The sequence below is a fragment of the Eriocheir sinensis genome, chromosome 69 (genome assembly GCF_024679095.1).
Source record: "Eriocheir sinensis breed Jianghai 21 chromosome 69, ASM2467909v1, whole genome shotgun sequence".
In the NCBI taxonomy this organism is placed as follows: Eukaryota; Metazoa; Arthropoda; class Malacostraca; order Decapoda; family Varunidae; genus Eriocheir; species Eriocheir sinensis.
Window position 1 is genome coordinate 1,961,004 of NC_066577.1, and position 23,986 is coordinate 1,984,989.

Genomic DNA, 23,986 nt, shown 5'->3' on the forward strand with positions numbered 1-23,986 from the left:
ATCCTCTAATAAACTAATAAATTGGAGGATCAAGGATAACAGAAATATACTGTCTTTTTTCCATGACCCTGATGCTTCCTTGCATCAGGCCAACTCGTAAACATATGAGAAATTGATCCGTTGTGAGATAAATAACTTTCACTCAACCGGGATTTGAATTCTGACCTCCGGCTTACCAGGCCAGCACTCTATGCATCTCGCTAAAGAGCTACCACACAGTGAAAGGCTGTAGGCATGCTTATCTGCCACTCTGGGGCATCACAAAATGTATAGGTTAGGCTGATAACCATTAATGGAGGTAAGCGGTGCATGTTATACTTATGTATAACGACGATGAAAAAAATATAGGTAAATGAACAGGGCAAAGCATCAAGATACTATAAAATTATTGAAAAATACTAAACTACTACTTACTCCTATACACTGGCAGCCAGCTGCATGGATGTCACCATTAGAAGAGGCAAACATCCAAACTTGGTAAGGGGTCTCATTCTGTTGGTTTGGCGCACACAGGTACCTTTTAATGCACGACACATCATAATCCAGCTTTTTTACTTGAACATGCTGGATGTGTCTCTCCTGATAAAGCTGGTAGCCACATTCCTTTTCATAGGCTTGGATGCGTTCTGCTGGCCATCCCTGTTTTAAGACCAGATACATGAGTACATGGGCTTGAGTAATATAGGGCATTGTACTCAAGTCCTCCTGCCACTCAGTGAGAGTCCTTGGATCTGGAAGCAAGACTTGTGTCCCAGATAATTTAATAGATCTCCTCTGTGTGTGATCATCTTCCTTCAGAGGCAGGACATCTTCCACTAAATGAGGTTGCTGCAGTGCCATCAGTACCATGTCCTTCAACTGGCTTTTGCCATACCCAGAACATGGTATGCCTTTCGACTTTAAAACGTTTTTAACGTCTGCACTGTCCATTTGTTGATGTCAGCACTGACCTCCATGACCTCGGGACTGCTTGAGTGTCAGCTGGTGTGCTTTAGGGGGCTAGTTCGGTCGTGGATTGGAACCTGGAAGAGTACACAGGTAACATTAGGGCTTGTGACCAGGTTCTCCACTGTTGGTCTCCAAAGACCCATGCAAGATGTTGAATGAAAGAGAAATAAGGATATGTGACCACAGTTTATATATAGAGATTACACTGTGACCAAATGAATAGTTAACGGTACTATTAATGAGTGCCACTGGACCTACGATAACAGCCTAGTAAGAGGAAGTTAAGTTTACGTACCTGGGGTTTGATATCAGCAAAATGAAACCAAGTGAAGAGCAGCAATACAGGTAAGGTACAGCAAGTAGAACGCGTCCAGTCTAGTCCAGTAGTAGGCGGGATGCCTTGCGTACGATTTGTTTTTGTTTTGGTGGGTACGGTGGACAATCTCATCCTTTTTATTAAATACCATTAATGGTAAAAAAAAAAAGTATTTGTCTGTTTTGTGTAAATAAATTATCTTATAAAATGTATATTAAGAAAAAATAATCAAACATTGAGTTAAACTCTTAAATACATAAAATAATAATTTGTCCCGGGAAAACAGACAGTCCAATGAGACAGGATATGTTTTTACAATGATTTTCATTATTTTAGGATTTATGTCATATATTAATGTGTGGGAATGTTGTAATAATTCTATATTTCAGTTTAATGACAACAAATGTACATAGAAAATGAGATCAAGTTCTCCCATTTTCTCTGAAAATTATTTTATCTGGTGAATCTGGCAGCTCAAACTGATTTAGTGATTTGCGCCTTATTTTTCCAACCTGTAACTCGCCACTCCTTCACGAGAGTCCGACTGACACACAACGACAGTCGCTCTGCTCCGTCGCTTCTTGTACATAAAGGCTACGAATATAATTCGCCTTAAGGAAGCTGGAAGTCTTAATCAACACCCTTTAAACGCCCCCGACAAGCCCGTTACATTTGGTTGGCAGTGGTCACCCGCGCCTGTGCCTTCGCTACCTCGTTCTCCTCCAAGCCACGAGAACTCACCAACAAACCCGGGGACAGGCGTACAAGGGAAGAAGGAGTCAACGCACCTGCCGTCCGCGGCACCGCACCTGCCGTCCGCGGCAACGCACCAGGCGCCAGCTACAAGCATCTCACAAGTCGCCACCTACGTGCAACCCACAAGGCGCCAGCTACAAGCATCTCACAAGTCGCCACCTACGTGCAACCCACAAGGCGCCAGCTACAAGCATCTCACAAGTCGCCACCTACGTGCAACTCACAAGGCGCCAGCTACAAGCATCTCACAAGTCGCCACCTACGTGCAACCCACAAGGCGCCAGCTACAAGCATCTCACAAGTCGCCACCTACGTGCAACTCACAAGGCGCCAGCTACAAGCATCTCAAGTCGCCACACACGTGCAACTCACAAGGCGCCAGCTACAAGCATCTCACAAGTCGCCACCTACGTGCAACTCACAAGGCGCCAGCTACAAGCATCTCCCAAGTCGCCACCTACGTGCAACTCACATGGCGCCAGCTACAAGCATCTCACAAGTCGCCACCTACGTGCAACTCATACGGCGCCAGCTACAAGCCTCGAGCACACCAGCTATAAGCAACTCTACAGGCGTCCAGCCTACAAGCCTCGAGCACACCAGCTAAGCCCACAGGCTCTACAGCCTACAAGCCTCGAGCACACCAGCTTCAAGCAACTCTACAGGCGTCAAGCCCACAAGCCCCGAGCACACCCACAGGCCTACGCAGCCGATAGCGAGGGCCACACTACAAGCCGCTCCCCGCTTCAAGCCAGCACTGCTACGTACCCTGCAAGCCACTCCACGATACGGCAGAGGTATTCACACCTGCAACGAGGAGGCACGCCCCGCTGACCTTGGGACACCCCGCATGCCCCTCGCTCCGCAGCTGGCGGCACCACCGCCGCTGCCGGGAGCATCGGCCCAACCCTCTTCCGACAACAGTCAGCAAGGGTACCTGCGACATCTCCCGGTGACTGCAAGCTGTTCCCACTACCGTTTCTTGCAAGGCGTCTTCTCAAGAGGTTACACCCAAGTCGTCTTGTCTGCCACCGCCGCCCATCTCTTACTATAACAAGGACGACGCGGCCATCATACGTCTGGCGGCAGTGTACCAGCTCCCAGCCGCACCGCGGCCGCTCATTTGCTGGGTCAGCAGTTTTTCAACCTCCATTGCGAGTCCTCCGATGTCAGCCCATCCTCACCTTCACCGCCGCTGTGGCTGCGGCCGAGGTTTCCTGACGCGCCTACAACGACTGCACGTCACCCAGGGCATCACAAGCCGTCGCCCTCCACTACATCAGCTGACTAATCTTGGTATTTGTGGATATTCCTTCTTGTCCAAATATGCCGCCTCGGCTTATTTTCATTATTGTCCGTGCAGGGCACGATTTTTTATTTCTGTGTTCCTACCGCTGTTAATCAGTCATAATTGTGGGAGTAACGTTCATTCGCATACGATATTGATTCTTTCTTCTTGTTTGCTAGCGAGTCTATTGAGTATAGTGAGTTCCCTGATCAAATTTAATCTTCATCAGTGTGCCCTGCCTCCGTTTTCTTTTCACCGCTCGAGAGAAAACGTGAGCTTCAATGGTATACTCACTTAACATACCACTTTGTTTATATAGTTATTCTTTCTATATATACCCATATCATTAGGGCATTCCATTATAACCTTAACTTCTATTACGTCTAAACAGGCACCTTGCTAGCCATTCTTTCTTGCCTTTTTAGGGTTTCAACGCAAACTATTCATTCATACACGTTCCGGTTATTGGTTCATATTTACAGCTATCAACATATGCTCCTATTTTGTAAATGATTTACACCATAGTATGAACAAAGACACTCTCGCTAAACTCGGCGACACCTTTAAACAGTTGGCTCGTCCTTCAAGTGAAGAGGGACTGGAACACGATACCACAACCAGTGAATTTACTAAGGTAATCTTCTGTTCAGGCACTCATTATTTATCAATTACAGGCCGCAGAATTCGTTCACCCCCGGGTTCGTCTGCATACTTACAACCCACTCAAGGTTCAAGGACACCTCACCAGCATCCCCTCGCACCAGCCGCAGTATTACAGGCTCAAAGTAAGGTCTCTCTCACCTGTAGTTTTTGCAAGCAATCAGGACATTCTGAACATTCTTGCTTCGCGAAACGTAGGGAATCAACACCTTCAAGACAGGACTCAGATAGGAGGTCAGGAGGTTACAGGGGCGGGCATCATTCATCACACAGGAACCCTAGGCCAAACCATCAGCGGAAGGCTGCCTTTTGCCATATCCACGGGAATTGTTTTCATGATTCAGACAGTTGTTCTGCAATACAAAAGGCCAAGGAGGAACAGAAGTACAAGTCCTCAGCGGACAGTAAACCACACTCCTCTTCTCAGAATAAAAAGACTTGACTTCGTGACAGCCCCGAGGCGTACATCCAAGTGTCCCTTAAGGAAAATACTAATTGGGAGCAACTTGATCCGTCATTGCCGCCTTGGGACGGACAAGCATAATTGCCTCCCTTGCAAGGTGGGCAACACTTCCTCACCTTAGCGGTTGACACAGGTGCCACAGTCAATGTCATATCCGACTCCGCTTACAGGTCACTGCCACGACAAGCGAGTGGGGAAAATTGGCCGCTCCAAGAGAACGACCTGAATGTGATAGGCGTGACGGGCACCACTTTGGGAATCCTTGGGCGAATACCACTAACAGTCAGCTTACATGAAAAAGTATGTCCCTTTCGAGATTTCTTTTATGTCTCTAGCAGGTTTGCTTTCCCTGTAGATGGGATCTTAGGATTGAACGCCATGAAAGACCTGCACATCGCCATAAACCCTGTAAGCAACGCGATCGTGTATCACGGCCGACGCATACAGGGGATGGTCAATCCATCGCCTCTGTCAACTGTAATCTCACCCTCAGAGGTGGAAAATGACTAACCCACCACAGACTCAGGGGCTGCCACCGCCCAAGTGTCCCTCTTACGGTCAAACCACACGAAACCATTGCAGACTTGTGGCGGACAGTAACGGCAGTCGTAGAAGGTCCTCATAGTTCCGGATCGTGCTGCAAAACTTGTTAAAATCCGTTTGCCTAACGCCCTCCGGCGGGCAGTGATGTGTATCGACGGAGTTCTCACGTACACCGCGTGACGGTGGAGGTAACTCTGCAACAGTCAAGGAGGGTGGTTTTGCAGAGGCATTGGTAATAAACACGTCTGGATCACCTGTATCCTTAAAACACGGTGTTCGATTATGCCAGTGTCTAGTGTATGGGAGAAATGTCGCCCCAGAACCAGCTGAATACCCTTCAGCCCAAGTTTCAGGCATATCCTCGGCGTGTCAGGCTTCTCCCGAACAAGACACAGCTCATTTAGAGGCGTTCCTAAAGTTGCACACTATTCCGAAATTAAGCCAACCTTAGTCCAGCTTCTGGAGCATTATCGGGGCGCTTGTTCTACCAGGCGAGCCGCTTGGAGTTACGCAGTGCTGAACACCACATTAAGTTAAAAACCCAATACAAATCCTGTATATATCAATGCGTACAAGCTCCCCACAGTCAGAGGGAGGTGGTGCAACAACTTATCTCTGAAATGTTAGAACAAGGTGTCATCAAAGAATCGAATTCTGTGGAATTCGCCCTTGTTCCTGGTTCCAAAGAAAGACGGCTCTTATCGTCCTGTGATTGATTTCCGGCGTGTGAACACCGCGACCGTGGATGATCATTTTCCGCTTCCCGTTCTTAGAGATCTTCTGATGTGTCTCGGTAGAGGAAATAAAGTCTTTACGAGTCTTGATCTGGTCAGTGGCTACTGGTAACTGCCCATGGCCCCCGAGTCACGTGAAATAACGGCTTTCAGCCTCTCAAGGAGCCCTGGGAGTAACCTTGCCGGAAGCCCCGCGGGCCGCAGTGTGTGGCTGGCGTTATACAGCCCCCAGCCATCGCCTGGAGACATCCAGTGTCTGTTATCACTCACCTTAGGTAGTCTGTGAAGGTCCAGTCATCACTGGTGCACGTGTATCTTACCTGTGATCAACACCGGCAGCCACAGACTCCTGCCCAAGGAACGAACACAGGTGAGCCAATATTTTACCTCGCCAGACTTATCCTTTAGAATAGATAGATAGAATAGAAACTCTTTTAACCTAACACACCTGTTAATCTTGTGACTGACTTCAACAAACGTTTCCATTACCTTACCCAACCCAAAACAATACCTATTTGGGTCACTAGTGTCTGTTATTTCCATTATTACCTCACTAACCTCCCAGCGGCGATAAGCCAAACCTAATCATATTAACCTAACTGGGTAAATTTATCATTGACATATAGTTATTTCAACAATCTGTTATTTAAGATAGCCAGTGTTAACCAAATCAACTATTATTTAGAAAAGTTGATAATTTTAACCAAACCTTAAGTCTCCTAACAAAATTACCTTCCTTTGCTTATTTTAGTAACCATAACAGAAAACCTTATTCCTGATACCCGATAACTGATAATAGAAAACCTTATCGGTGTAGTGCGGCGACTATGCCTGATGAACGAGCCTCCCATAACCCAGCTAGCCAGTGGGCACCTCTTTGGCCGGCTCGGTAAGGAGTGGCTCTCCCGTCACGCTGGTCACGGGTTCAATCCCAGGCAGCCGGGGAACACCCTCTCCTTGTCTTGATTAATTTCTCGTGTGTTTTGGTACACGCAGAGGACGTGTAAGAAAATAGAGGAAATAGAAAAGTAAGCTCTCGGGGCATGACACTAGAAGATTGAAGTCGCTGAGTTATTTAGTGAGTCGTTTCCTCAACAAACTCTCAAACACTCTGGACAGTACTAGAGATGGGTCTGTATTCTTCTGGTAAAACTGAAGCAGATTCCTTTGGGCCAGGAGTAACATTACCAATATGCCAACAGACAGGAAAGTGACCTCTGCTGAATTAGAATTCTGACAATGCCGGACACTTTGGGAGCCGGGAGTTTACTAATGATTCTGAAAAACAGCAGGAAAAAGCCACGAGGCTCAGCGCCTCCTTATGAATCTAAATCACTTAGAAGCTTTTCAGCCTCAGATGACTGGAAATCAAATGAAGTCACTTTATGTTCAAGAAAACAAGTGCTGGGTAATGTGAGCTCAGCGCTACGCTGTTTGCTCTCAAACACGAGGACAACACGCTGGCCTTCACAGCAGGGTCATAACAGCGGAGCCACCATTCCCACACAGAGGAGGGAGGGAAGACTGCTCCACACAGGACTGTTTCAAGGCAGACCACCAGTTGTGTGGCTGACCACCACCACTGAGAACATCCTTTAACCCTTTCATTGCTAAACGCTTGCAGCGGGTGTTAGGCATATTTGCTGGTGGTGCTAAACGCTCGCTGTGACCTCCACCCGCACTAAAATCTCCCGCGTATGAGTGTTCCAGCACTATTCTCACAACACAGGATTGCCAATTGAGTGGGTTCTTCACTAAATTTGGTGGAAGATCATATCGGCCCAGCGCGGCAAATTTATGGACAAGTAACTGGTGGATGTTCTTGCCCAATACAGCGGCATTTTTGCATAGCTTCACCTATCACCGACTGATTCTTTGACCACATAGTTGTAAATATTGCAGCTGGCAATACTCCCTTGCCAGAATCTGAAGGAGAGATGTCTGCAGTTGCCTCAATACGGCTGATCATCCGGCACACACCGACGTAAGTGTTAACATTCAACACTCCCTGAACGTGCATGTACGTTCGCAAGAGAGACATACATAACCAACTCCTATAGATCTGGACCTCCTCTTTCCAATGGTGTTTTTGGTTTTTAGCTGTGATGAATAGTTTTTGAGATACAGAGGTTAAAAGAGACCCCCATTGGGCTGCCTGACTGTGCCTGAGGGAATAGTCGCGTCCACACCGCGCGCAAGGAAAGGGTTAAGGGCCGCTTTCACACTCTGTTTGTCTTGATCGTTACCAATGGCGGCGATCAACGCTATAGTTTTCCACGTGAAACTGGCCTATGGGGTAGTGGCGGCTCCAGAGGAAGGGAGAGGTGTTGAGAGTGTGTGGCAAGGTGCAGGGCTAGGCTAACCCTGCAGCCCCCACTACCCCATCGCCCAGTTTTACGTGGAAATACTATAGCAGCGATAACAGCCATAGGTAACAATCAAAACAAACAAAATGACTGTGAAAGCAGCCCTTGATGTGCCTACGACTTGAACTCTTTCAAGAGGAGGGTATCAGGACACCTCTCCTTCCGAAACTGACCTATCTTTCGGCCACCTCTTTGGATTCTTTTTAGGAGCAGTGAGTAGCGGGCTTTTTTTTATTAATGTTTACTTTTTTGTGCCCTTGAGCTGTCTCCTTTGCTGTAAAAAAAAAAAAAAAAAAAAAAAAAAATTAAATTCAAGTTCTGCTGCAAACCCTCTGTGCCTCAACATGCACTCTGACACAAGCATCCCACCAGAGCTGTGTACCACAACGGAGGACAGAGAGCAGCTTGTTACTGCCATGACCCAACTTGTGCTTGTCACTGAGCCCGGCCTTGTCTTCCAGTCCTGATCTGATGGTCTTACAGGGACTATTCTGGGATTTCAAGGAGAGCAGGATGGTGGAGCAATTAAGGGGGGGCTGGCAGGATTGGTACCACTGCCCTCCTTCCCTTCCTTCCCTGACACCCTTACCAGCCCCTTCTATCCTACCCTTCCCCCCTCCCCTTCTCTCCTACCCTTCCCCCCTCCCCTCCTCTCCGCTCCCCTCCCCTTCTCTCCTACCCTTCCCTTCCCTCCCCTCCTTCTCTCCACCTTCCTTCCCTCCCCTTCTCTCTCCTACCCTTCCCCCTCCCCTCCTCTCCCCCTCCTTCCCTCCCCTCCCTTCTCTCCTTCCCTTCCTCCTTCCCTCCCTTCTCTCCTTCCCTTCCTCCTTCCCTCCCTTCCTCCTTCCCTCCCTTCTCTCCCCTTCTCTCCTCCTTCCCCCTCCCCTTCCCTTCCCTCCCTTCTCTCCCTCTCTCCCTTCCCTCCCTTCTCTCCCTTCCCTCCCTTCTCTCCTACCTTCCCCCTCCTTCTCTCCTACCCTTCCTTCCTCCTCCCCTTCTCTCCCTTCCCTTCCCTCCTCCTCTCCACTTCCCTCCTTCTCTCCCTTCCCTCCCTTCTCTCTCCTACCCTTCCCCCTCCCCTTCTCTCCTCCCTTCCCCTCCCTTCCCTCCTTCTCTCCTCCCCCTCCCCTCCTCTCCCCTTCCCTCCCTTCTCTCCCCTTCCTCCCTTCTCTCCTACCCTTCCCCCTCCCTCCTCTCCTTCCTCCCTTCTCTCCTACCTTCCTTCCTCCCCTTCTCTCCTACCCTTCCCTTCCTCCCCTTCTCCTACCCTTCCCTTCCCTCCCCTTCTCTCCTACCCTTCCCCCCTCCCCTTCTCTCCACTTCCCTCCCCTTCTCTCCTACCCTTCCCTTCCCTCCCCTTCTCTCTCCTTCCTTCCCTTCCCTCCTTCTCTCTCCTACCCTTCCTTCCCTCCCTTCTCCTACCCTTCCTTCCCTCCTTCTCTCCCCCTTCCTTCCCTTCCCCTTCTCTCCCTTCCTTCCTCCTTCTCTCCTACCCTTCCCTCCCCTTCTCTCCTCCTTCCCTTCCTCCTTCTCTCCTACCCCTTCCTCCCTTCCTCCCCTTCTCTCCTCCCTTCCTTCCCTCCCTTCTCTCCTACCTTCCTTCCCTCCCTTCTCTCCTACCCTTCCCTTCCTCCCCTTCTCTCCTCCCTTCCTTCCCTTCCCTCCTTCTCTCCTACCCTTCCTTCCCTCCCCTCTCCTACCCTTCCCTCCCTCCCTTCCCTCCCGTCTCTCCCTTCCCTCCCTTCTCTCCCTCCCTTGTCTCCCTCCCTTCTCTCCCTTCCTTTCCTTCCTCCCCTTCTCTCCTACCCTTCCTTCCCTCCCTTCTCTCTACCTCCCTTCCTCCTTCTCTCCTACCCTTCCTTCCCTCCCCTTCTCTCCCTACCCTTCCCCCTTCCTCCTCTCCCCTTCCCTCCCCTTCTCTCCCCTTCCTCCTCCTTCCTTCCTCCTCTCTCCTACCCTTCCTTCCTCCTTCTCTCCCTACCCTTCCCCCTTCCCTCTCCTTCCCTCCCTTTCTCTCCTACCCTTCCCTTCCCTCCTTCTCTCCTACCCTTCCCTCCTTCCTCCCCTTCTCTCCTACCCTTCCTTCCCTCCCTTCTCTCCCTACCTTCCCTTCCTCCCTTCTCTCTCCCCTCCATCCCTCCTTCCCTCCCTTCTCTCCTCCTACCCTTCCTTCCCTCCTTCTCTCCTACCCTTCCCTTCCTCCCTTCTCTCCTTCCTTCCCTTCCTCCTTCTCTCCCACCCTTCCCTTCCTCCCTTCTCTCCACCCTTCCCCTCCCCTCCTCTCCTTCCCTCACCTTCTCTCCTCCCTCTCCCCTCCCTCTCCCTTCCCTCCCTTCTCTCCCAGCCTTCCTTCCCTCCCCCTCTCCTTCCTTCCTCCTTCTCACCTCAATGAAGGCGGCTCGTGTCTGCAGGTCCGTGTGGTAGCCCAGGCCGATGGAGTGCATTAGGCCAGAGTCAATGTTGGCGGACAGCAGGTTGGACATGGCCTGGATGGTGGCGTTGCGCAGAGTGGACAGCTTGCCGGGCTGGACGCGCTGACGGCTGATGTCCTTCTCAACCTGGGGGGGGCAGGGGGGGGGGGGGTCATTATAGAGCTCTGGGCGGATGTAGGATGTATGGGTGTCGGATATATGTGTTTTAGAATGTTTGGCTGTATGAGAGAGAGAGAGATGAAAATACTGAACAAAAAAAGAAAAAAGGTACAAATTTAAGCTGAACAAAAAAAAATGTTAGATATTCCTGAGTTTTCATGTTTCCTTCCTTCCTTCCTTCCTTCCTTCCTTCCTTCCTTCCTTCCTTCCTCCCTTCCTCCCTCCTATCTCTCTCTTTCCTTCTTCTTCTCCTTCCTCTCACAAAATTTTCCTTCCTTCCTTCCTTCCTCAGTTCCCTCCTTCCTATCTCTCTTACATTCTTTCTTTCTCTCCTTCCTCTCAAAACATATTCCATCATACATTCCTTCCTTCCTTCCTTCCTTCCATCCTTCCTTCATCCTTCCTTCCTACCTCTCTTTCATTCCTTCTTTCTCTCCTTCCTCTCACAACATTTTCCTTCCTTCCTTCCTTTCTTCCTTCCTAAAATATCCCCCAAAAACCATGCTTGAAAGGGCACACTCATAGAATATTAATGAAAAATATATCTGTTTCTAATACCTTCACACACACACACACACACACACACACACACACACACACACACACACACACAAGGCTACTGAGACGAGTCAATGATGTGAAGGGCTGTGAGGCATTGCAGAGGGACCTGGACAAACACATCAACAGGATAACGGAACAAACTATGAATTTGCTGAGGAACATAAGGACGGCATTTGTGTATTTGGACGAGGAGATGATGAAGAAAATAATAGTTACAATGATAAGGCCAAGGTTGGGGTGTGCAGCAGTGGTCTGGTCTCCTCACGAAAATAAGAACATAAGGAAGCTGGAAAGAGTGCAGAGAGTGGCAGCTAAGATGGTACCGGAACTTAGGGATCGGACTTACGAGGAGAGACTCAATAGCATGGGGCTCACAACCCTGGAGAGAAGAGAGAGAGAGGAGACCTGATAGCGGTGTACAGGGTGGAGAGCGGGGTGGAGAATCTGGACAGAGAGGACCTGTGTGTGTGTGTGTGTGTGTGTGGAGCGAGAGAGAAACGAGAGGACATGGAAGGAGGTTGAGGGCGACCACGTGTAGGAGAGATGTGAAAAAGTTTAGCTTCCCAAACAGAAGCTGTGGAATGGACGGCAGGAGGAGGTGGTTTGTGCAAGAAACATTCAGGATTTTAAGGAAAGGTTGGACAAGAGCGGACATGGAGGCGGGACAGCACGAACGTAGCTCTTGTCCCGTAACAAAATAAATAAGCAAAATACCAATAAAATAATGTAATTTTGAACGAAAATATAAATACAAAATACACATAAAATAACGTAAATACAAATACAAATATACACATAAAATAATCTAAATTTGTATGAAAAAAAATATACAAAATAAACATAAAATAAGGTAAATATGTATTGAAATAACAAAGTAAATACAAGTAGGCAAATCCACACCTCTTGGGCTTCCATGCAGTCGTTGAGGAGGTTCATGAAGAGTGTGAAGTACTTGAGGAACAGCTGTGACTTCGCCTCCATCAGGTCGCCGCGGTCGCTCTCCTCGGGCTGCAGCGGGAGGCCCCTCAGCAGCGCCGCCACCGCCTCCATGCACGCCTGGTCCAGGTCACGACAGCACCCGGTGATGTCGTAGGAGCTGTAGAGGCTGTGGGGGAGGGGGATGTGTTAGGCCCCCTTCACACAAGTGGTCTTCTTCTGCATGGAGTATGACCTCATCAGTAATTTTTTTAGTGTAGTTGGGATGATGCATAAGGGTCTTCATTTGTTGACGATGAACGCAGAGAAAGAAATTAGGAGACGCAAAATAGCCTAATTCACCACCATGATCGGCAGCCAGGCAGTCATGCGTCGTCGCTGTCCACATCCTTAGAAACCGTTCTGTGTTATGCTCATGTCATGTTTTATCTATGACCTGATCGCACCACAGCGTTCAGGAGACTTTGCTCTATGAGATGACATTATTTACTTCAAGCCTGGTTCAAAGACTGCTGAGAAAAGCGATGATAAGTAAGCCGTGTTATAAACATTTTGGAGCGGTCTTGTGACTTCAACTCATCACATTTCCTTTATGTTTTATTTCATCGAGTTCAGATAAACATAACAGTTGCGCAGTTATGACCGAGTCCAACGGTACCAACTAAACTGGTCTGTCGTGAATAAGAGACGGGCTATGACGGTACCAACTAAACTGGTCTGTCGTGAATAAGAGACGGGCTATGACGGTACCAACTAAACTGGTCTGTCGTGAATAAGAGACGGGCTATGACGAAGAAAATACAAGAGTGTAGCGTCACGGCGGACATGAGTGGCAGGTGTGGGGGAGGGTGCAGCCAATCACAGGAGCCACAACAAACATTCCCGAGGCGCCAGATGAACAGGCTCCATGAACACACTATAACACCCACTTAAAATTTCAAAACAAAATTTCCATACTTATGTGTTTTATGAGTGTTTTACTAGTGGTCTTCACCCCTAGACCACTGATACAGCCCGCTTCATACACTCTGCGGACCGACAAACACACACTACCCTCCCCACCCTTATACTGGGCCATAGACTGATTTCCCTTTATCACATTCACAGGGGGTAGCACAGTGCTTCTTCCATCTAGCGGAACCCGGAGAAAACTCAAAATCCACCATGTTGGAGTGTTTGCCCATCGAGCTCATCAGGATAGGCTGGGCTAGGTTACATCAGGTTAGGTTAGGTTAGGTTAGGTTAGGTTAGGTTAGGTTAGGTTAGGTTAGGTTAGGTTAGGTTATGGTTAGCTCTAGATGCCTCATATGTATTGAGGGTTAGGTATATATGCTAGGTTAGGTTACATCAGGATAGGCTGGGCTAGGTTATATCAGGTTAGGTTAGGTTAGGTTACATCAGGTTAGGTTAGGTTAGGTTAGGTTAGGTTAGGTTAGGTTATGGTTAGCTCTAGATGCCTCATATGTATTGAGGGTTAGGTATATATGTTAGGTTAGGTCACATCAGGATAGGCTGGGCTAGGTTACATCAGGTTAGGTTAGGTTAGGTTAGGTTAGGTTAGGTTAGGTTACATCAGGTTAGGTTAGGTTAGGTTTTGGTTAGCTCTAGATGCCTCATATGTGTTCTGGGTTAGGTATATATGTTAGGTTAGGTCACATCAGGTTAGGCTGGGCTAGGTTACATCAGGTTAGGTTAGGTTAGGATTTGGAAAAAGCTTATGACAGAGTTGATTGGATTGCATTGTGGGATGTTTTAAGATTTATGGTGTGGGAGGAAAACTGGTTAGTGCAATAAAGTCTTTCTATGAGGATGCATCTGCATGTGTCAAGATTACTGGAGAAACAAGTGAACATTTTGAGATAAAAGTGGGCTTAAGACAAGGGTGCGTCAGGTCACCATGGTTGTTCAATATTTATATGGATGGTGTTATTAGAGAAATGAAAGGCAAAGTTGGGGAAGTTGGAGTAAGACTGTTCGCTGAGGGAAGGAAGTGGGTACTGAATTCAATACTGTTTGCTGATGACACGGTGCTCATTGCAGAAAATGAAAGTGACCTACAAAATTTGGTCAGTGTTTTTGATAGTGTCTGTAAAAGGAGAAAGCTGAAAGTAAATGTCAACAAAAGTAAAGTGATGGTTTGTGAGCGAAGTAGAAGTGAGGTTGTAGATTTTGTATGCCCATATAGAGTGGGAATTGAATGTGAAAAAGAATGCAAAATAATTTTGAATGGTGAAGAAATGGAGGAGGTCAATGAGTTTAAGTACCTTGGATCAGTTATGTGTAAGCATGGTGGTACAGAGGGAGAGATAAGAGAAAGGGCATTGCAAGGAAGAAGGGTGGCAGGGTCTTTGGGATGAATCATGAATGGCAGAAGTGTGAGCATGGAGGTAAAGAGGGATTTGAGAAATACAATAATAGTACCAACCCTCACATAGGAAACGTGGGCCTGGAATGAAAGTCAGAGGTCTAGAGTGCAGGCAGTGGAAATGAGTTATTTGAGGAGTGCTTGTGGTGTGAGTAGAATGGATGGAATGAGTAATGAAAGTGTGTACGAGCGTTTTGGAATGTGTCACGGGGGTGAAGGGAAGAAGTGTGGAGTGGTGGAAGAAGTGAAGCGACAGACCTTAAAGTGGTTTGGCCACATGGAGCGAATGGAGGAGAGTAAGATGACCAGAAGGGTGTATGTGAGTGAGATAGAGGGAGGGAATGCTAGAGGACGACCTCCAGTGAAATGGAGGGATAGGGTGCAAGAGTGCGTTAGGGAGAGGGGGAAAGATCCTGGAGAAGCTTTGAGCAGGCAAGGAGGGAGTGTCTGGATAGAGAAAGATGGAAGCTCTTCTGCCGTGGCCATCCCCTGGTGGGAGCTCCTAGGGGCAGGCGTCGATGAAATGATGATGATGATGATGATGTTACGTTAGGTTAGGTTAGGTTTTTGGGTAGCTCTAGATATCTCACACACACACACACACACACACACACACACACACACAGAGACATCTACCCCCACCCCCATCCCTCCCCGCTCCTCCCCCATCCCCCCACACTCACTTTGACACGGAGGCCACGTCGATGGTCCCCGAGGGCGCTATCTGGTGTGAGTTGCCCATGACCCAGTCCGTGAGGTAGTCCACCATCTTGTTGCGGAACTTCATCTCCTGTCTGAAGGCGAGGTCATCCCGGCGCTGCATCATGACCTCCACCAACTGACACAGCTTGGTCTTGATGTGCAGCGTGTACACCGTGATGTCCAGGTGACGCACATACCTACAGGGGGGGATGTGCGCGTCAGTATGTGTGTGTGAAGGGGGGAAGGTGGGGTAGGATGTGTGTCTTGTGTCTTGTGTGTGTGTGTGTGTGTGTGTGTGTGTGTGTGTGTGTGTGTGTCAACCTATCTATCTCTGTGTGTGTGTGTGTGTGTGTGTGTGTGTGTGTGTGTGTGTGTGTGTGTGTGTGTGTGTGTGTGTGTGTGTGTGTGTGTGTGTGTGTGTGTGTGTGTGTGTGTGTGTGTGTGTGTGTTTACCTAGTTGTAGTTTCCCAGGGCCTGGTCTTACGCTGGTGTGGTCCCGTCTCCATATCTACATTTACCCAACCTCTCCTTAAAGCTCTGCACACTCCTCGCCGATACTACATCCTCACTTAGTCTGTTCCAAAGCTCTATATTTCTTTGTGGGAAGCTATATTTCTTTGTCTCTTGAGCATCTTCCCTTCCTCAACTGTTTACTGTGTCCTCTAGTATTCCTGCTGGAAGGTTCCTCTCTGAGTAGCAATTTCTCGTTATCCACTTCTTCCATGTTACTCAATAGCCTGTATATTTGTGTTAGGTCTCCTCTTTCTCTTCTTTGTTCCAGTGCTGGCAAGTCCATTTCCTTCAGTCTCTCTTCATATGTCAGTCCCTGAACCATTTGTGTTGCCATCCTCTGTACTCTTTCTAGTTTTACTATGTGTTTCTTCATATGTGGAGAGCACACTGTTTCCGCGTATTCTAGTTTAGGTCTGATCATAGTAGTTATTAATTTTTTCATCATTTCTTTGTCCATGTAGTGGAATGCTGTGCCTATATTTCTCACCATGTTATATGTGTCACCAAAGATCCCATTTATATGACTTCCTGGATGCATATAATCTTGCATTATTACTCCCAGGTCTCTCTCTTCATTTACTTTCTTTAATATTTCACCATCTCCCATTTTATATGTCCATTTTGGTCTTTCTACACTTTTTCCCATTTCCATAACATGACATTTCCTCACGTTGAATTTCATCTCCCATTTCTGACTCCATTTCCAAATCTTGTCTAGGTCTTCTTGCAGCTCCTTGCAGTCTTCACTGTTTCTTATATGTCTTTGCACTTTGGCATCATCTGCGAACAAGCTCATGTAGCTGTTTATTCCCTCTGGCACATCATTAATATAGACTAGGAAGAGTACTGGTGCCAAAACCGACCCCTGGGGCACTCCACTTTCCACCGCTCTCCATTCCGATCTGGTGTCCTTAACCACGGTTCTCATCTCTCTTCCTCTTAAGTAGCTTTCCATCCAGCACTTCATTTTCCCTCTCAATCCTCCTTTATTTTCTAGTTTCCACAGCAGTCTTGAATGTGGAACTTTGTCAAATGCCTTCATTAAGTCTAGGTAAATGCAATCCACCCATCCGTCTCTTTCCTGTAATTTGTCCGTCACTCTTGAGTAAAAGCTCAGCAAGTTTGTCACACATGAGCGGCCTTTCCTAAACCCATATTGATTGTTTGTGATTAAATTATGTTCTTCTAGAAATCTCATCCATTGTTCTTTTATTAATTTCTCACATATTTTGCATACTACGCTGGTCAGAGACACTGGTCTGTGATTTAAGGGTTCTTCCTTTTTTCCACTTTTGTATACAGGTACCACTTCTGCCCTCTTCCACTCCCTAGGCACTGTGCCAGTTTTAATTGAGCACTTAATGATGTCATATATGGGGCCAACTAGCTCATTTCTGCATTCTTTAAGTATAAAACCTGAAACTCCATCCGGTCCCACGGCCTTCCCTTCTTACAGTTCCCCCAATAGTTTTTTTATCTCCTCTTTATCTATTTTGACCTCTTCCATATATACATCTAAGTTGTTTTCTTGTGGTTCATTAAATAATGATTCTTTGGTAAACACTTGCTGGAATTTTTTGTTAAATAATTCCGCCCTGCCTTTGGGATCCTCAATCTCTACATTCTCTTCAGTCAGTCTGTCAATTGTTTCTCTTGATTTAATTTTTCCATTTATAAATCTATAAAATAGTTTAGGTTGTTCTTTACACTTTTCCACAATATCCTTTTCGTATCGTTTCTCTTCTTCCTTTCTCACTTTCACGTACTCATTTCTCGCTGCCTTAAAGTCTTCTCTGTTTCTTTGATGTTTGTTTCTTTTTAATCTTGACCACGCTTTGTCTCTCTTTTCTTTTGCCTTTGCACATCTTGCATTAAACCAGTCCTTTTTAGCCCTCTCCCTCGGTCTGTATTTTGGTACAAACTTCATAACACCTGTGTTGTACGCCCTCAGGAAAATATCATATTTTCCTTGAACTTCGCTTGTACTCATTAACTCTTTCCAATCCATGTCACCAAAATACTTCTTGAGGTTTTCCACCCCTGCTTTCCTATAGTTTAATGTATTGCTTCTATAAGTCTCGTCTTGTTCCCTTCCTTCCTCCTCCATTTCCATCTCTATGAGCACGTGATCACTTTTTCCCAGGGGGCAATCATACCTCAATTCATCCTTCACGTGAATTTCTCTCGTCAACACCAAATCCAGTCTTGCCGGTTCATCGTCTCTTCTATATCTAGTTCTTTCCTTCACCCTTTGTATCATCAAATTTTCCATCATTAAATTCAAGAATCTATTCCCCCATGCCACATCACTACCATTGCTCTCAAACCTCTCCCAGTCAACCTCTTTACAATTGAAATCGCCAACTAGTATTACTCCTTTGTTTGCCTTAAGTAATCTCCTCAAACTCTGCATGGTGTCATCAATCATGTTTTCATAATCTTCTTTACTCCATGATGTAGTGTTTGGTGGTACATATGTTACTGCAATCGTCATCCTTTCTCTATTCCTGTTTTCCAAGCTTACACTCACTATCTCTGCTTTTCCCTCTCCATATTCCATTGATTTTACTAATATCTCTCTCTTTATCATGATCACCACTCCTCCTCCGCCTTTGCCCATTCTATCCCTCCTCCACACATGGTATCTTCCATCTAACTCAATTTGGATGTTTTCTTTTAGTTTAGTTTCAGTTAGGCAAACTATCATGGGATCCCTCTCTTTTAGATAATCCTGCAGCTCTACTACATCATCTACTCATCTACATTTGTGTACATTATTCTTATTCCCCTCTCTGTATCTTTCTCATCTAGTTTTCGCTCCCTTTCTCTTCTCCCTCATGAACCATTTCTTGATTCCATCCCCCGAAATTCTCCAAAAAAATGCTTCTTTTTCTTCCTCAGATCTTGCGTTATTTTTCACTTTTGTCTCTGCCGGTAATTCCTTCCATTTCTTCCTTTCTTCCTCATTTCTCTTTTTCTTTATATATAAATCCTTACATCCTTCCGTTTCTTTTAGTTAAGTTGTTCTATATAGTATGTCTTCAGTTGCCATTTGTGATTTTAGTTTTAAGTTAACTGGTGTAGTTGTCCCTTCAATAATTAGACCCATTCTATAAATCTCGTCAACCTCCTCCTCGATACTCTGCCTTTCTGCATCATTTAGGTTCTTGAGCAGGTCTTTGACTGATTTCAATTCCTCTTTATCCCTTTTTGGTTTACATGTTATATTCTTTTCTTTCATCCCAAAAATAACAACACTTTTTTTTTGTCTGCTATTTCTCTCACTAATTCTTCATTTTTTTGTCTGCTATTTCTCTCACTAATTCTTCATTTTTTTGTCTGCTATTTCTCTCACTAATTCTTCATTTTTTTGTCTGCTATTTCTCTCACTAATTCTTCATTTTTTTGTCTGCTATTTCTCTCACTAATTCTTCATTTTTTTGTCTGCTATTTCTCTCACCAATTCTTCATTTTTTTGTCCACTATTTCTCTCACTAATTCTTCATTTTTTTGTCTGCTATTTCTCTCACTAATTCTTCATTTTTTTGTCTGCTATTTCTCTCACTAATTCTTCAATTTCTCTCACTAATTCTTCATTTTTTGTCTGCTATTTCTCACCAATTCTTCATTTTTTGTCCTATTTCTCTCACTAATTCTTCATTTTTTGTCCACTATTTCTCTCACTAATTCTTCATTTTTTGTCTGCTATTTCTCTCACTAATTCTTCATTTTTTGTCCTATTTCTCTCACTAATTCATTTTTTTCACTATTTCTCTCACCAATTCTTCATTTTTTTGTCTGCTATTTCTCTCACTAATTCTTCATTTTTTTGTCTGCTATTTCTCTCACTAATTCTTCATTTTTTTGTCTGCTATTTCTCTCACTAATTCTTCATTTTTTTGTCCACTATTTCTCTCACTAATTCTTCATTTTTTGTCTGCTATTTCTCTCACTAATTCTTCATTTTTTTGTCCACTATTTCTCTCACTAATTCTTCATTTTTTTGTCTGCTATTTCTCTCACTAATTCTTCATTTTTTTGTCAGCTATTTCTCTCACTAATTCTTCATTTTTTTGTCTGCTATTTCTCTCACTAATTCTTCATTTTTTTTTGTCAGCTATTTCTCTCACTAATTCTTCATTTTTTGTCCACTATTTATCTACCTAATTCTTCATTTTTTGTCTGCTATTTCTCTCACTAATTCTTCATTTTTTGTCTGCTATTTCTCTCACTAATTCTTCATTTTTTGTCTGCTATTTCTCTCACTAATTCTTCATTTTTTGTCTGCTATTTCTCTCACTAATTCTTCATTTTTTGTCTGCTATTTCTCTCACTAATTCTTCATTTTTTTTCTGCTATTTCTCTCACTAATTCTTCATTTTTTTGTCCACTATTTCTCTCACTAATTCTTCATTTTTTTGTCTGCTATTTCTCTCACTAATTCTTCATTTTTTTTGTCTGCTATTTCTCTCACCAATTCTTCATTTTTTTGTCTGCTATTTCTCTCACCAATTCTTCATTTTTTTGTCTGCTATTTCTCTCACCAATTCTTCATTTTTTTGTCTGCTATTTCTCTCACCAATTCTTCATTTTTTTGTCTGCTATTTCTCTCACCAATTCTTCATTTTCTGTCTGCTATTTCTCTCACTAATTCTTCATTTTTTGTCTGCTATTTCTCTCACTAATTCTTCATTTTTTTGTCTGCTATTTCTCTCACCAATTCTTCATTTTTTTGTCTGCTATTTCTCTCACTAATTCTTCATTTTTTTGTCTGCTATTTCTCTCACTAATTCTTCATTTTTTTGTCTGCTATTTCTCTCACCAATTCTTCATTTTTTTGTCTGCTATTTCTCTCACCAATTCTTCATTTTTTTGTCTGCTATTTCTCTCACCAATTCTTCATTTTTTTGTCTGCTATTTCTTTCTCCAATAATTCTTCATTTTTGTCTATTTCTATTTCTCTCACTAATTCTTCATTTTCTTTGTCTGCTATTTCTCTTCAATTCTTCATTTTTCTTTCTGTCACTATTTCTCTCACTAATTCTTCATTTTTTGTCTGCTATTTCTCTCACTAATTCTTCATTTTTTTTGTCTATTTCTCTCACCAATTCTTCATTTTTTTTTGCTGTCTTCCTATTCTTCTCTTTTTAATTCTTCATTTCTCTCACTATTTCTCTCACCATTCTTCATTTTTTGTCTGCTATTTCTCTCACTAATTCTTCATTTTTTTGTCACTATTTCTCATTTTTCTTCATTTTTTTCTGCTATTTCTCTCACAATTCTTCATTTTTTGTCTGCTATTTCTCTCACTAATTCTTCATTTTTATTTCTGCTATTTAACTCACTAATTCTTCATTTTTTTGTGCTATTTCTCTCACCAATTCTTCATTTTTCATTTTCTTCTATTTCTCTCCTATTTCACTCACTAATTCTTCATTTCTCTCACCAATTTTTCTCTCCAATTCTTCATTTTTGTCTGCTATTTCTCTCACCAATTCTTCACCAATTCTTCATTTTTTTGTCAGCTATTTCTCTCACCAATTCTTCATTTTTTTGTCTGCTATTTCTCTCACCAATTCTTCATTTTTTTGTCTGCTATTTCTCTCACCAATTCTTCATTTTTTTGTCTGCTATTTCTCTCACCAATTCTTCATTTTTCTTTAAGGCCTTGACTAACTCTTTCTCCACGTCCTCTTTCATTTGCTGTTCTATTACTTCTCTTAGGCTCACATTTTCCCTAACTCTTTGTTCTTCTTTGTTCACCAGTTCCTTCAGGTTTTCATTTTCCTTTCTTGCCACTCCCAAACCTTCCTTCATTGATCTTTCGTACTTTGCTGCTTTTTCCATTAGCTCCTCATTTTCCTTAATCAATTTCTTCTCATTTTCCTCTATTCTGCTGTTCTTCCTCATCCCTTCTCTTTACCATGCTGATCCATCTATCCAGTTTTCTTTCCATCAGTAGAACTCGCTTGTATAATGTATAGTGTGTCTGTGTGTGAAGGGGGGAAGGGGGGGTAGGATGTGTGTGTGTGTGTGTGTGTGTGTGTGTGTGTGTGTGTGTGTGTGTTTCCTGTTCTTCCCTCCCTTCCTTCCTCTCCTTTCTCTTCCTTCCCTTCTCTTCTCGTCCTGAGCCGTCCCTTCCCTTCCTCTCCTTTCTCTTCCCTTCTCTTACTTTCCCTTCCCTTCCTCTCCTTTCCCTTCCCTTCCCTTCTCTTCCTCTCCCTAGTCTTCCCTTCCTCTCTCTACCCTTCCCTTCCTCTCCTTTCCCTTCCCTTCCCTTCTCTTCCTCTCCCTAGCCTTCCCTTTTCTTCCTCTCCCTAGTCTTCCCCTCCCTTCCCTTCCTCTCCCTACCCTTCCCTTCCTCTCCTTTCCTTCCTTCCTTCTCTTCCTCTCCCTAGTCTCCTTCCTCTCTCTACCCTTCCCTTTCCTTCCTTCCCTTCCCTTCTCTTCCTTTCCCTTGCCTTCCCTTCTCTTCCTCTCCCTAGTATTCCCTTCCCTTCCCTTCCTCTCCCTACCCTTCCCTTCCTCTCCTTTCCCTTCCCTTCCTTTCTCTTCCTCTCCCTAGTCTTCCCTTCCTCTCTACCTTCCCTTCCTCTCCTTTCCTTCCTTCCTTCTCTTCCTCTCTAGCCTTCCCTTTTCTTCCTCTCCTAGTCTTCCCCTTCCTTCCTCTCCCTACCTTCCCTTCCTCTCCTTTCCCTTACCTTCTCTTCCTCTCCTAGTCTTCCTTTCCCTTCCCTTTCCTTCCTCTCCTTTCCCTTCCCTTCCCTTCCTCTTCCCTCTCCTAGCCTTCCTTTTCTTCCTCTCCCTAGTCTTCCTTCCCTTCCTCCCTACCTTCCTTCCTCCTTTCCCTTCCCTTCCTTCTCTTCCTCTCCCTAGCCTTCCTTTTCTTCCTCCCTAGTCTTCCCTTCCTTCCTTCCTCCTACCCTTCCTTCCTTCCTCTCTACCTTCCCTTCCTTCCTCTCCCTAGCCTTCCTTCCCTTCTCTTCCTCTCCAAGTCTTCCTTCCCTTCCCTCTCCCTACCCTTCCTTCCCTTCTTCCCTTACCCAGCAGTCCCAAGTCCCCAAACAGTCCCCTAGCACCTATAACCAAGCCCCAGCACCCTACCCCTTATAACCTAGCCCCCAGCACCCTACCCCTTATAACCTAGCCCCCAGCAGCCCATAGTCCCCCCAGCACCCACCTGACAATGGCCAGCATCATGGGTTCAATGGAGGTGACCCCGAGGTGCTCTGAGGGGTGGTCAGTCTTGTTCTCCAATACATTTTTCATGATGAAGATGATGTGCTCGATGAACTGTGTGTTGACGTCACTCACTATGACCTGGGGGGAGGTGAGGAGGGGTGAGAAGGGGTGCGGGAAGAGGGGGGAGGGGATGGAAGGGAAGGGATGGGTATGGGAAGGGAAGGGAAGGGGAGGATATGGAAGGGATGGGAAGCGTAAGGAAGGGAAGGGAAGGGAAGGGAAGGGAAGCATGAGAGGAAGGGAAGGAAAGGAAGGAAGGATGGGAAGGGAAGGAAGGAAGAAGGAAGGAAGGAAGAAGGGAAGGGATGGGATGAGATGGGAAAGGAAGGAAAGGGAAGGGAAGGGAAGGGAAGGAAAGGAAGGGAAGGGAAGGAAAAGGAAAGGGAAGTGAAGGGAAGGTAAGGTAAGGCATTGAGGGGCCTTCCCTTCCCTTCCCTTATCCTTCCTTCCCTTCCCTTCCCTTCTCTTGCCTTAGGTGGAAAATTACTCTCTCTCTCTCTCTCTCTCTCTCTCTCTCTCTCTCTCTCTCTCTCTCTCTCTCTCTCTCTCTCTCTCTCTCACACCATCATGACTCTCTCCTCCTCCTCCTTCCTTCCTTCCTTTCACAATACTACTACTACTACTACTACTACTACTACTACTACTACTACTACTACAATAATAATAAGAATATGCTGAAGAGACAAAATTTTAAGGCAAACCTCTAAGCCCCCTCCCCCTACGCACCTCCCCCTACGCACCTCCCCCTACACACCTGCCCCTGCTGGTCGAAGAACTTGTCCACGATAACCTTGGTCTGGTCAAAGAGGATGGGGTAGAGGAGGGGTGACATTTCGTGGCCAACCAGCTCCTTGACGTGTTTCTGGATCTGGGTCCCGAACTTCTCATTGTGGCAAACCAGCAGCTTCAGGAGGTGACCCACGAACCTGAGGGAAGGGGCGGGAGGGTTAGGGAGGGACGGGAGGGATGGTGTGTGTGTGTGTGTGTGTGTGTGTGTGTGTG

The 23,986-nt window shown here is 45.6% G+C and overlaps 1 protein-coding gene and 1 pseudogene across 1 annotated transcript in view; both read right to left on the reverse strand.

Moving 5' to 3' along the window:
- Nucleotides 1-23,986, reverse strand: part of LOC126988315 (neurofibromin-like) — a 219,442-nt pseudogene that overhangs the window by 153,399 nt on the left and 42,057 nt on the right.
- LOC126988316 (neurofibromin-like) overlaps nt 1-23,986 on the reverse strand; it is an 84,374-nt gene that overhangs the window by 44,023 nt on the left and 16,365 nt on the right. The window contains exons 6-10 of the mRNA XM_050846371.1: nt 23,739-23,910; nt 22,923-23,062; nt 15,211-15,426; nt 12,127-12,331; nt 10,459-10,632 (exon numbers count right to left, since the gene is read on the reverse strand). Coding sequence (XP_050702328.1) covers nt 10,459-10,632; nt 12,127-12,331; nt 15,211-15,426; nt 22,923-23,062; nt 23,739-23,910 — 907 coding nt within the window. The remainder of the gene's footprint in view (nt 1-10,458; nt 10,633-12,126; nt 12,332-15,210; nt 15,427-22,922; nt 23,063-23,738; nt 23,911-23,986) is intronic.